At 45.8% G+C, this 12590-nt stretch overlaps 1 protein-coding gene across 8 annotated transcripts in view; it reads left to right on the plus strand.

The window, feature by feature from the left end:
- The first annotated feature begins 246 nt into the window (after positions 1 to 246).
- The window catches only part of SORBS1 (sorbin and SH3 domain containing 1), a 248696-nt gene continuing 236352 nt past the window's right edge, over positions 247 to 12590 (plus strand). For 7 of the 8 annotated variants that reach the window (XM_064269549.1, XM_064269550.1, XM_023546906.2 and 4 more), the window contains exon 1: positions 247 to 567. In XM_064269549.1, the coding sequence (XP_064125619.1) occupies positions 274 to 567 (294 nt within the window). In that variant the 5' untranslated portion in view covers positions 247 to 273. The remainder of the gene's footprint in view (positions 568 to 12590) is intronic. The other variant, XM_064269552.1, reaches the window with a different exon arrangement.

Raw genomic sequence — 12590 nt, forward strand, 5'->3', positions numbered from 1 at the left:
ATGAAATGTTGCCTGGTAGGTACTATTACACCATTTTACAGATGAGCAAACTGGGGCACAGAAGATAATTTATTTGCACTCAAGACACGTTAGCTGTCATTTTTATGCTTAAGGTTCCTTCCAAGCTCCCCGTGGGCGCAAAGTCTCAAAGACCAGAAGGCGTACGGCCGCCCCCTCTGGCCCAGCCCGTGGCCCCGCCGGGACAGAAAGGGTTACTCGGTCCGCGCGCGCGTTATCGGCCGGAGATCGGCGGGCTCGCGCGCGCGGCTCACAATGCCGCGAGGCGGGGCGGCCGGGAGCTTCTGCGCCTTCCATTGGAGCACACGCCCCTTCCTGTCACTGCCGAGGCCGGCTCCGCCCACTGGCACCGCCCGCCGCATGGGCGCTGCCCGAGTGGACGGTTCCAGACGCATGCTAATGAGGGGGCGGCCGCCGCAGCCCATTGGCCGGCCGCGGAGAGTCGGTGAAGTCAGCGCTGAGTCCCAGAAAAACAGAGCGGGGCCAACTGCAGCGTGTAGTGCGAGTGGGGCAGGACGCGCGCAGCCCGCCCGCCCGGCGACCCGCAAGGTAAGCCCGCGCCAGCCGGCCGCGCTCGGCCTCACTCGGCTGGTCGGCGGCGGCAACGCCGGGGGTGTGCGCCGACCCGGCCCCGGCGGGCGGCGCCTTTGTTCAGCGCTCGGAGGAGGCGCGTTTAAAGGGCCAGCTGTTGGAGGGACTTGGGGGACCCCTTCCCCCAGAGCATCCTCCCGCGGTCCAGGGGAAAGCGGTGGCCCACCCCCCTCGGCCATGCCTCGTTTCCTGCCTGCTTGGTGGATCCCGAGTCCTTCAAGGGAACTTCTCTGGGGCGCGGGTGTCCAGAGAGCCCAGGATTTTTGAGGGGGAGGTGGTACGTGCGATCAGGGCCTCTGCTAGGAGAGAACGTCCTCCTGCTTCAGGCTGGCTGCAGTATGGGTGGGTGAGGAGACATCAAAGCCCGGGTGGGTTTGCACTGTAAAGTGAAACTACCGAGCAGGGGGTTCTCTGCAGCAGCCTAAGGACCAAGGAGAGACCGAGCAGCGGGATGAAGGCACCTCAGATGTGTTCATTCATCTGCATCCCTCGGTGGAGAGGGTGGCGGGAGGGGCGCAAGGACGACCCGTGGGCCCAGGACCCGCCTGAATGAGCTGGTGCGTGTGTGCGTCCGGGGACACCGTGCCTGCCATCCCGCCCATGCTCCTTCATCCCCCAGAGTGGCTGACAGCAGTTTGTAAGGCATCTCGTCAGGGAGATGGACCTAAAGCAACTCCTTTCTCCGAATTCCCCGGGCATCCCCGGCTCCCACGTCGCCACTTTCCGACGTGGTTTCCTTGATAAGCGGGAACGCCATTCCAGATAGGGAGGGAAAGAGGCTTGAAGTCATTCTGTTCCTTCATGGGGGAATGTGCTGTCGAATTCTGCATCCCCGTGCATCTGCTGTCGTAGGATGGCTTTGAAATCCAACAGTGCATGCTTTCTTCAGGCAGACAGAATTTATTACGCTATTACATTGCTACATAAAAGCAGAAGGGATCCCACTGAGCCCGGCTCGTTTCATCCAGACCCTGGGTTTTCCCAGCATGTTCTGGCTGAGCATTTGGATTTTTGTTTAAAACACTGAGCGCTGGGATGCTCTTGTTGTCACAGGGCCGACCTGCTGAAATTGCCGGAATTGATCTCACTGTCAGTAGGGAGGGAGGTGCATTTAGAGACATCATGGAATCTACCTGGCATGTCAGGCCTCTGACACCGCCCCCCCCCCCCGGCCCTTTTTGCACCGTTTTTCCTTTTTTTAAGTGGAAGACAGGGGTGGCTGGCTTGCCTGTCTTCACTCCCTTCCTTGTTTTTTGAGCTTCTCTTTAGGTTCAATTCAGTGTTTTTGGTTGGAAAGGAGCTTGATAGTGATTGACGAGAAGGGGGTGGATTAAAGGTAGGGTGGGCAGCAGAGGGGAATAGCAGCCTTAGTGACAGCAAACGGGACTCCAGATCTAAGCCTTTGGAGATGTAGGTGAGTTGGGTGCCTGTCTGCTGAATGAGAGGGGTGTGTGTGTGTGTGTGTCTGGGAGAGGAGAGGAGTGGAGGAGGAGGATGCTGCCAGCAATTTTCTGCCCCACCCTCTTGATGCTGCCTTAAATAGCTCCATGCCAGCTAAGCTCTGATGTTACCCTCTTGGCCTGAGGGGAAAGGCAGAGAAGGGCTGGTCTGTTGATACCTCTGCCCTGGGCACTGTTGAGCAGATGGTTAAGAAAGGGTTAGTTCTCCAGAGGTTGCAGAGAGCACATTTCTCAGATGGAGGGCCCTGAAATGACCTAGCACCAGGTGGCTTCCTAATGACAAATTAGCAACTCAAGGGAAATGCTTTCTACCCCACAGGGTGAAGAGATGGGGGAGTATTGTCAGCTTCCTTACAACACCCACTGCCCGGTGGCCCTTTCCTCCTCTCACTTGCTTTCATTTTATTGTAGTTGGGGAGTTTCTGTGGACTTTTTTGGAGGGATTGGGAATGTTGGTGGGTGAGGTAGGGGTTATGCGAAAGGACCAGCAAATGCTTCTTGTAGACCGAGCATAGAGCTGTTCAGCCCTTCCCTCTTTTTCCCTCTCCAAAATACAGATAGAAGAGTCTCAGGTTTTCTTTGTAGAGAATGAATGATTAAAAATGAATGATTAGGGTCTGGAATAGAAAGTTGTTACTGTGTGGCATTGGTAATCATCTGGTCAACCAAACTTAACTCTGGACCCTTCCTTGATACATGAAAATAGCTTTGCTCTGGAGGGTGTTCATTGTAGTTTAGAATTTCACCTGTCTCCATGAAAAAGGGAATGGATGGTCTCAAAAAACTCTGGTGGAAGAGCTCTGCACCGGAGGCAGGACTGTGACTTTGGTCTTGGCCACCAACCTTCTCTTTGCCTTTGGGCTAGTGGCTTCTGGTCTCTGGGCTGTGTGTCCTTGTTGGTAAAGTGGAGGGGCTTGAGTGGACAGTTCCAGGATTCCTGACAGCATTACTGTTCTTATATCCACAAGTACAGTTTGTGATGGCATTTTTAGATTATTTTTTGTTTGCAAAATTGATGTTAAATTCACACTATTGAGCGATGGCGTGAATGAAGAGTTCCAGAACTCAGGCTGCTTTTCCTTGATTTGTGAAATTTGAAGTTTTACCCTATGGAAATAATTCAAGGAGTCCCTGGGTCGTGCAAATAATTGACACATTGAGCTACTAATCAAAAAGTTGGAGGTTTGAGGCTACCCACAGGTGCCTAGGAAGAGAGGCCTGGTGATCTACTTCCAAGAAATCAGTCATTGAAAACCCTAGGGAGCGCAGTTTATTATGACACACATGGGGTTGCCATGAGTAAAAATGGACCATATGGCAACTGGTTAAATAATTCAGAGCTAGGTGCAGGTACACAGAATGGGTGGTTGACTGGGGAGATAAAGGTAGGATAACAGGATGTCAAGGAAAGGAAGTTTATGTATATTCACCCTCTCTTCCTATGCATGCTTAACTCATTGTTTTATTTATGGTCATACAGGTGAATGTTATGAGTCAGAATCGACTCGACGGCACTGGGTTTGGTTTTGGTTTGGTTAGGTGAATGTTTATCTATTTAGAACTTTAGAATTGGAAGAGACTTCTGTGATATCCAAGTTTAACCTCCCTCATTGGAGAAGGTTTTGGCGATTTGCCCAAGGTCATGCGGCTAACAACTGGGACAGGAACCCAGGAGAATAGATTCTTGGTCTTATATTCTAGGAATATCTCTTGAGCCCCCTGTTCCTCTAAGAGAAGTGATTCTAAGGTGGAGTAGAGAAAAGTGAGGAAGAAATAGGAGTGGAAGAAGGTAGAGGTTGGGGACAGGTCAGGTGGGGAAGGCCAGCCTTGCAGGAGAAAGGGATGGAGCTGAGTGGGGAGGCTTTAACAAGTGTGAAATCACAGAGAGTTTCTGCGGCCCTTGGAGTGAAGGAAGTAAGGAGAGGCTTGGCTTTGACAAGGGTTGGGGGGTGGACTGAGGGTCCAGCCTGGACTGGGACTAACTTGGAGTCTCCTTGGGCTATCTCCAGTTGATTGCAGTGTGGTGGCAACTGCTTAGTTTCAGGGCCAACTGAGGCCTTTGGGTCCTCTGGGGCGTGTGGAACTTGAACATGTGGGAAGTCAGGTGTGCTGGTGGTGATGCTGGGGAATGCTGAAGTGGAACCCAGTTCTGCTGAAGCCTCAGTTTTATTGTAATGCAAACTAAAAAAAAAAAAAAAATCCATTGAATTTCATTTTACCTTGAGCGGCATTTTCTTCTGTGGTGCTTTGTACATTTTATGAGATAGTCTTTCATATATTCCTTCTTCAAAGGAGATATTTGGAGATGACTGACTTACTGAACTCTGGTTCATTTGGAGGGAACTTCTGGTCTTTGACCTGAGCTAAGCCTTAAAAAAAAAAAAAAATTTTTTTTTAAGCCTTAGAATGTTTCAATGAGCAATTAAAGAGCTGTGAACCAGCGGTTACCCAGATTATTAACCATTCAGGGGTAAGGATAAAAGGTGGTAATACTTTGAAGTCTGTAGCCCAAGCCAACAGCAGGCCGTGAAGTGTAGTTTACTTTGGCTAACGCTTCAGACCCTCGGAAATATCTCTGTGGACTCTTATAGTTGCTAAACTCCTTTTTGTGTGTGTGTGTGTTTTAGGTGAAAGTTTACAATGCAAATTGTTTCCCATTCAAAAACTTGTACACAAATTGTTTTGTGATGTTGGTTGCAGTCCCCGCAATGTGTCAGCACTGTCCCCTTTCCCTTTCCACCCAGGGTTCCCCGTGTCCATTTGTCCAAGTCCCCGCAATGTGTCAGCACTGTCCCCAGTCCCCGCAATGTGTCAGCACTGTCCCCTTTCCCTTTCCACCTAGGGTTCCCCGTGTCCATTTGTCCAGGTTTCCTGTCCCTTCTTGCCTTCTCGTTTTGCCTTTGGGCGGGTGTCTGCTCCCTTTTTTGTGGATGGTTAGGCATGGATGTCTGTCCCTGGATCTGACTGTCTCCCACCTTTCTTTCCCCACAATGTATAGAGGCTCTATTCTTTTGCTTTCCTCCTGTTGTATCTTTCTCCTTGCCCTCCTCCCCCCATTCTTTTTTTTACCGTCAATAATATAACTTCGTAGTATATTTTAATATATTGATTGTGTTATTAAAGTTTCAAATTCTGTGTTCTCAATTTAAAACCAGTTGAGTTCATTCTTTTTGAATGTGTGTGTGTGAGTTTTACACACAGAACAACGAGGCAAACAAACTAAACCCAGTTAAATTGCTTTTTACTTCTGTGTGGCCTTCATTAATTTTTTTTTTTTCCTCCTCCCCCTTCTGTGGTCAGGAGTGGCTCTTTATACAAAAACAAAAAGCTCCCAACTCTCTGTCGTGGTTATTATTGTTTTTACAACAAAAACAGCTCCAACAATAGAAAAAGTTTCCACCCCTGTATTGTAGACCACAGGGGACACCCTCTCCCAAGAGATGTGCCCTATTTGTTGACTTCCTTTCATGGAAAGAGTATCTGTAATGTATTCTCTGACAGGGGCCTGTGCCATAGGAGGTTGGGGGTGCTACTGGTAGAAGGGGGGCTGTTGTCCGTTGTCTTAGTCATCTAGTGCTGCTATAACAGAAATACCACAAGTGAATGGCTTTAACAAAGAGAAATTTATTCACACAGTCGAGTAGGCTACAAGTCCAAATTCAGGGTGTCAGCTCCAGGGGAAGGCTTTCTCTTTCTTTGGCCCTGGAGGAAAGTCCTTGCCATCTGTCTTCCCCTGGTCGAGGAGCTTCTCAGCACAGGGACCCTGGGTCCAAAGGACATGCTCTGCTCCTGGAGCTTCCTTCTTAGTGGTCAGAGGTCCCCATGTCTCTCTGCTCACTTCTCTCTTTTATATCTCAAAAGAGATTGGCTTTAGACACTGTCTAATCTTGTAGATCTCATCAGTATAACTGCCACTAATCCATTTCATTACATCACAGTGACAGGGTTTACAACACATAGGGAAATCTCATTCAATGACAAAATGGTGGGCAATACACAGTACTGGGAATCATGGCCTAACCAAGTTGACACATATTTTGGGGAGATACAGTTCAATCCATGACATCAGTGATTCTGGAAATTCCTAGAGTGGGGAAGTCAGGCAGGCTCATGACCAGGTAAATAACATCTTGGAAGAATTCAGTGTGATAGGTTTCCTTTGTTTCCCCAGGCTGAGTGAACCCAACTGGCTGTAAAAAAAAAAAAAACAAAAAACCAAACCCATTGCCGTGGAGTTGATTCGGACTCATAGAGACCCTATATACTGGCAGTAGCAGGATCTAAACCCCTTTGGAAAAGGATGATATGTTTATCAACATCTTGATTAGTGTTGGGTGGGACCCAAGAGGTGTCTTGTGGTGTGATAGAAGGAGGGTGGGCAGCCCCTGGCAGCTTACTGGTGTGAAGTCCCAGATGTGCTGCGTAATTTTTTCTTCTGATTCTGATTAGCTGTAGAGAAGGTTGAGTTTTGACACCCAGTGGCCAGCAGATAGTTTAGTGTGCAAATTGGGCCTCCTAAACAAGAAGTGTCCTTCAAGTCTCCAGTTTTTATGTTAAAAATGCATTGGCTTTTGTATTCTACTCTATACTAATATGTCTGTGTTGGTTTTCGTATAAAAGTATTTAAAATTCTTTACTTTTGAGTGGGATGGATGGATATCCAGGAAAATATTGTGTACATTTTGGGCCTTCACTTGCCCCGTCCTGCCCTGAATTTGCACAGCAGGTTGCATACCCAGCTGGAGAAGCCAGGAGTAGGGCAGGCATCAGACCTGCAGTGTTGGGAGCTACCCCTCCAACCTTTCCCTCTCTCTCTTGTCAGACTCTAGGTCTAGTCATTCTGAACTCTCGCACGTCCCCAGAGGTCCAGGTTCTCCCCAACACTGGCTGCTTCTGGACTTGACACCTGCTGTTTCCTCACCAGAAGGCCTTTTCTCCTTTGCCTGACTGACTCCTGCTTCTCCTTTCAGCCTCACATCACATCTGAAAGAGATGCTTTTCCTCTGTCTTCCCAGAGTACCTGTGTTCACCCTTCTACCCCTGTTGTTACTGTTGGTTCCTTTGTCTGTCTCCCCCACCAGCCTAAGATCTGGGAAGAGAGAGCCCGTGTTTCATCTCTTAAAATTAAATTTGTCATACATATAGTTTAAAAAAAAAAAAATCAAAAGCATTACAAGACTTATGAAGAAGGCTGCATTACCCCTTCTTCCCATCCTGGTGACCAGTCACCGAATTAGTTTCCTATTGTTGCAGTAAAAATTGCCACAAATGTAGTGGTTTAAAACAATGCAGATTTCTTATCTTATAGTTCTGTAAGCCAGAACTCTGAAATGGGTCTCACTGGGCTAAAAGTAAGGTGTCAGCAGGCTCTGTTCCCTTCTGGAAAGCACGAAGGAGAATCAGTTTCCTTGCCGATTGTAGTTTTGAGAGGCCACCTGCATTCCTTAGTCTCTGGCCCCTTCCTGCATCTTCAAAGCCAGCAATTGCCAGTTGAGTCTTTCTCACATTATATCACTCTGACCTCTTTTTGAAGTCACATCTCCCTCTGTGTCCCTTCTTCCTCCCTCTTCCACTTTTAAGAACCCTTAATGATTATACACCTCTTCCTTACTTTGGGACTTTCTTGTTATTCGATGTTTTGCATTTACAACAATAGTAAAAAATCTGTTGGACTATTTTGTGCATTAATGACATGTGTATGGCAGTAACGAATAGTAATGAATACTGAGGTGCGAGGAGAGAGTAATGCTGGCTTTGATGGTTAAGGTTACATGTTAACTTGGCTGGGCCATGGTTCTGAGTGGTTTGACAGTTATGGAATAATGCAGTTTGTCAGTTATGTGATGATGTAGTCATCCTCCATTTTGCAGTCTGACATGGTCATCCTCCATTTTCGCATAACACTGATTTTGCATCATGACCTGGTCTTTGTAACCTAACCATGTTGTTAAGTGAGGAGAGGATATATAGGAGCCCTGGTGGTGCAGTGGTTAAGCACTCAGCTGCTAACCAAAGGTCAGTGGTTTGAATCCACCAGCTGCTCTGAGGGAGAAAGAGGAGGTAGTCTGCTTCTATAAAGATTTAGAGCCTTGGAAATCCTTTGTGGGAGTTCTACTCTCCCCTATAGGGTTGCAATGTGTTGGAATTGACTTGACGGGTTTTGTAATTATATTGGACCCACTCACATAATCTCCCTATTTTAAGATTACATGATTAGCAACCTTAATTCCATCTGTAACTTTAGTTCCTCTTTGTCACATAACCTAACGTGTTCACGGGTTCTGGGAATTAGGTTATGGATATACTCGAGGAGCCATTATTCTGCCCAACACAGTTGCTTCCAACCCTTTTAGCTATTTCCCTCTTTGTTACTGTCCTATTTTTAAGTTACTCGCTTACAATGCTGTTTCGTGATTGTTCAATTTTAGATCTCATCTCTTGACATCCTACTGTTGATTGGTGGAGCCATGTAGTGTACTCTAATGACATTTCCTTTCGTGTATACCTGTTTTTGAGTTAATAATTGCCACCTTTATTTACTTAGTTTTCTATTTACTTACTACTAATTTCCAAATTCTATGACAACATTTTAAAAACATTTTATGTATTTGGTTACATGTTTTTCCCCTTGGTCACTTCCCTCCCAGAGGCTTCCATCCCTCTGCTCTGTTCTGGGCCCATGACAGCCTGTGGCATGCTGTCATCCTGGGAACTTCCTCACCACATCCTGGCTTGGATCCTCTGTTTCTTCTTTCTTGACTTACTCCTCTAGGAGTTTCTGAGAGAGAGTACATGGAAGTTGATCTTTTCAAACTTGCATGTCTAAAAAATGATTTTATTCTACACTCTCACTTGTTCGGTGGTTTAACTGGACTATAATTCTAGGTTGAAAGCCATTTTGCCTTAGAATTTTGGAAGCATTGCTCCACTGTCTTTTGGCTCCAATATTGGTGTTAGTAATTTGGATACCATTCTGATTCTTAAGTAGGCTGCTTTTTTCTCTCATAGTTTGTAAGATCATCTCTCTTCCCTGTATTTGAAATTTCCTTGCCTTTTTAACTTATTGTGCTGGGGTCCTTGGTAGGCCCTCTTGATCTGAAGGGTCATATTCTTCAGTTCTAGGAAGTTTTCTTATATTTTTCTTTGATAACTTCCTATCCTCCATTTGCTATGCTTTGGCTTTGGAACTCTGTTAGGTGGGTGCTGGCCTTCCTGAACTGAGTTTATAATTAAAAAAAAAAAAACTTTTATTTTATTTTTGTTTCAATTTTTGAGAAACGCCATCTGCATTATATTTAACTCTCTTGAATTTTTTATTTCTGCTGTTACATTTTTAAATGAAACATACTTGCATGTTTTACTTCTAAGAGCTCCCTAGTTCTCTGAATGTGCACTTTTCTTTTTTTAAAATAATGTCCTGTTCTTGATTCATGGATACAATAAAGTCTCTTATATTAGGTGCCTTCTTCAGGTTTTCCTCTGTTACCTGCATTGTCTTTGTATCCTTGGAGTCCCTTTTGCTGGGTGCTTTGTTTATCATAGTTCATATAAACCAAAAAACCCAAACCCATTGCTGTCAAGTTGATTCCAACTCATAGTGACCCTATAGGACAAAGTAGAGCTGTCCCATAGGATTTTTAAGGAGCGGCTGGTGGATTCAAACTGCCGACCTTTTGGTTAGCAGTTGTAGCTCTTAACCACTACACCATGAGGGCTCTATATTTCATATATTTCATATAGGAGCCACAATTTCTTGTATGCTGATCCTTGACTGTCCATTTATATTTTAAGAGTAGGCACCAAAATGCTGATTGGGTATCTGTATGACCAGGAGCGGGCTTATTATCAATATTGTAGGATGATCCATCAGAGAGGGCCCCTCTTTTCTCCATTGGGACACGTAGATATCAGTGCCTGTAGATCTTTTCTCTTGGGCTGGTGGGTTTCCCTAGAAAGAATTTTGCCCTGGGGATTAGGGGACAAGTAACATCATGGTTGCCCTGCATTCTCAGAGCCTTAATGGGGAAGGGGATCCAGACTTTACTCAGTCCCTCTGTTTTAGAAAGTTGCTTCCCTCTTTCCCTCTCTGCTTCTATGTCTTATGTCCCTGAATTCAGAGTCTCTGGTATAACTTCCCTAAACAGAGAACCTCCTGTCCCAGCCTGCAGGGGGGAACCTGGGTTCTAACCGCTCCCTGTACCAGCTTTCACCAGTTATCCTTGTTTTAGCCCTATCCGCTTCTCCTTTTAGAGCCCTTGGTGCCTTCAATTCTGGAGCCTTCTCCGGTTCTGTGAGGAGTCGGTCACTTGTTTAGTGGTTTCCTTCCCTGCCTGCACTTCGCAGAGCAGACAGAGTAGAAACCTAAATCAGCTACTGCGTGTCTTCCCATATTCCAGAGTTCTGCTGATACATCTTGGCAGCCGTTTTCTCCTTTCCACTAAAAAAAACAAATTCCTTTACCGTCCTTCTAGTGGGGCTCTGGGAAAGAGCAGAGATAAACATGTGTGTTCAGCCCTCTGATTTGAACAAAAGTTTGTTTCATCTCTTTAAGTAGGCCCTAAACTGGTACCTGATAGATATATTCCCAAGACATGTTTGTGAAATGATTGAATGTATGTTTCTAAGATGATATACCTACAGTTAGTCGTCAGATTTCAGTAGAGTCCCAACCACGCAGTTGTAAAAAAATAAATTGTTTATTCTGAAATAATCATAATAACAGGCAACAGATCCTGCCCTTATCCCTTGCAATGTAGGATAAGAAGAGTCTTGAGACTGCATTGTAGACTATTAAGTTGGTGAGGGATAAGGCCCTGGTGCTGTGTCCAGCCCCATCACTGACTATCTGGGTCACCTTGAGAAGTCACTTAAACTGCCTGGGCCTTGGTTTCCTCCACCTTAAAATGAGATATTGGTCAAGGTTTGATCCAGGTCAGTGCACTGCGCACCTACTATGTGCAAGGCAGGGTGCTAGAGTCATCCTAGATATCTCCTCTAAGACAACCGGTTCATTTGTACACTGGCATCGTTTCAGTGTTTTATGTATATGTCTGTTAGGGCGTGTGTCACACGGAATTGACTGTGTTTGTTTTATATGTCTTTCTCCTCAGCTTAGTTACGTGCCTTGCACAGAGCGAGTATTGGAAAATTTTATCTCTCTTGGGAGTGAGGACCATGTTGTAGTCTTCTTTGTACTCTTGTGTCTACCACCACCCTTGGCACATAGAAGGTGTATAGTAAATGTGTGATTTTTCCACATAGAAGGGATACATCAAGGAAACATGAATTGCCATGCCAGAATCCCCAGATCCCTCTTGTAGAACAAGGCCCAGCTTGTTGGGAATCTAGCTTGTCTCTCGCACACTCACTGGTTTACATATGGAGTTGGGGGCTTGAAGTTTTCGGTATTTAAGTCAGTGGAAATAGCAGTTCTGGACCACAGCCATGACTCTAGAGGATTGTTTACTTGCAGACAGATCATTCATGTATTTGTTGCATAAGGCCTACACAGCTACGAGTTAAGATTAGATTCATCTTAACTATGACAATGAATTACTGATGTAATGCTTCCTTATAGTGTTTAAAAATGTATTTTTTGTAACTTATTTTGTTTTTTCCCAAACCTGTGAGTTTATGTGCCAGGACTAGTAAGTAGAAACTTCAAGGAGATAGATTGAGCTGAGTGGAAGAAAGAACTTTTCGTCATGGGAGCTGTTCCTCAGTGTACTGCGTTGGGAGACCATGAGCTCCTTATCAAGCCAGGGCCAGCTGACCATTGGCCAGGGAGCCTGAAGAATTGATTGATGCCGTGTGGTAGATGAAGTAGTGTTAAATAAAAAAAAAACCCAAGCAATTGCTGTTGAGTTGATTCCAAATCATGATGAGGTGATGTGTACCAGAGTAGAACTGTTCTCCATAGGGTTGTCAATGACTGTGTTCTTTTCGAAGCAGATTTCCAGGCCTTTCTTCTTAGGTGGCTCTTATTAGATTCAAACTGTCCATGCTTTTGGTTAGTAGGCAAGTACTTAACCATTTGCCCCACCTGGGGCCTCCAAACCAAACCAGTTGCCATTGAGTTAGTTCTATCCATGGTGGCGCATGTGTGTCGGAGTAGAACTGTGCCCCATAGGTTCTTCAACAACGGATTTTCGGAAGTAGATTGCCAGACTTTCCTCTGAGGTACTCCTGGGTGGGTACCACCAGCCTTTCGTTAGCAGCCAGGCTCTTACCTGTTCGTACTACCCAGGAACTTGCAGTAGTATTGGAGCATCTGAAGAGTCCTTTGGTTTTAATTTGTTCAACAAATAGTTATTGAGCACCAACTATTACCAGGTTCTATGCTAGGCCCTGGGAATATAGTGGTGAACAAGAGCAAAATGGCGTCTGCCCTCTTGGAACTTATATACTAGAGTTGCGGTATCCTATATGCTAGATACTAGTCGCTGTGAGTCAGAACCGACTCAACGGCACCTAACAACAACAACAGTGAGGTATGCGTGACTACTTAAATTAACTAAAATT

The sequence above is a fragment of the Loxodonta africana genome, chromosome 16 (assembly GCF_030014295.1).
Source record: "Loxodonta africana isolate mLoxAfr1 chromosome 16, mLoxAfr1.hap2, whole genome shotgun sequence".
NCBI classification, from domain to species: domain Eukaryota; kingdom Metazoa; phylum Chordata; class Mammalia; order Proboscidea; family Elephantidae; genus Loxodonta; species Loxodonta africana.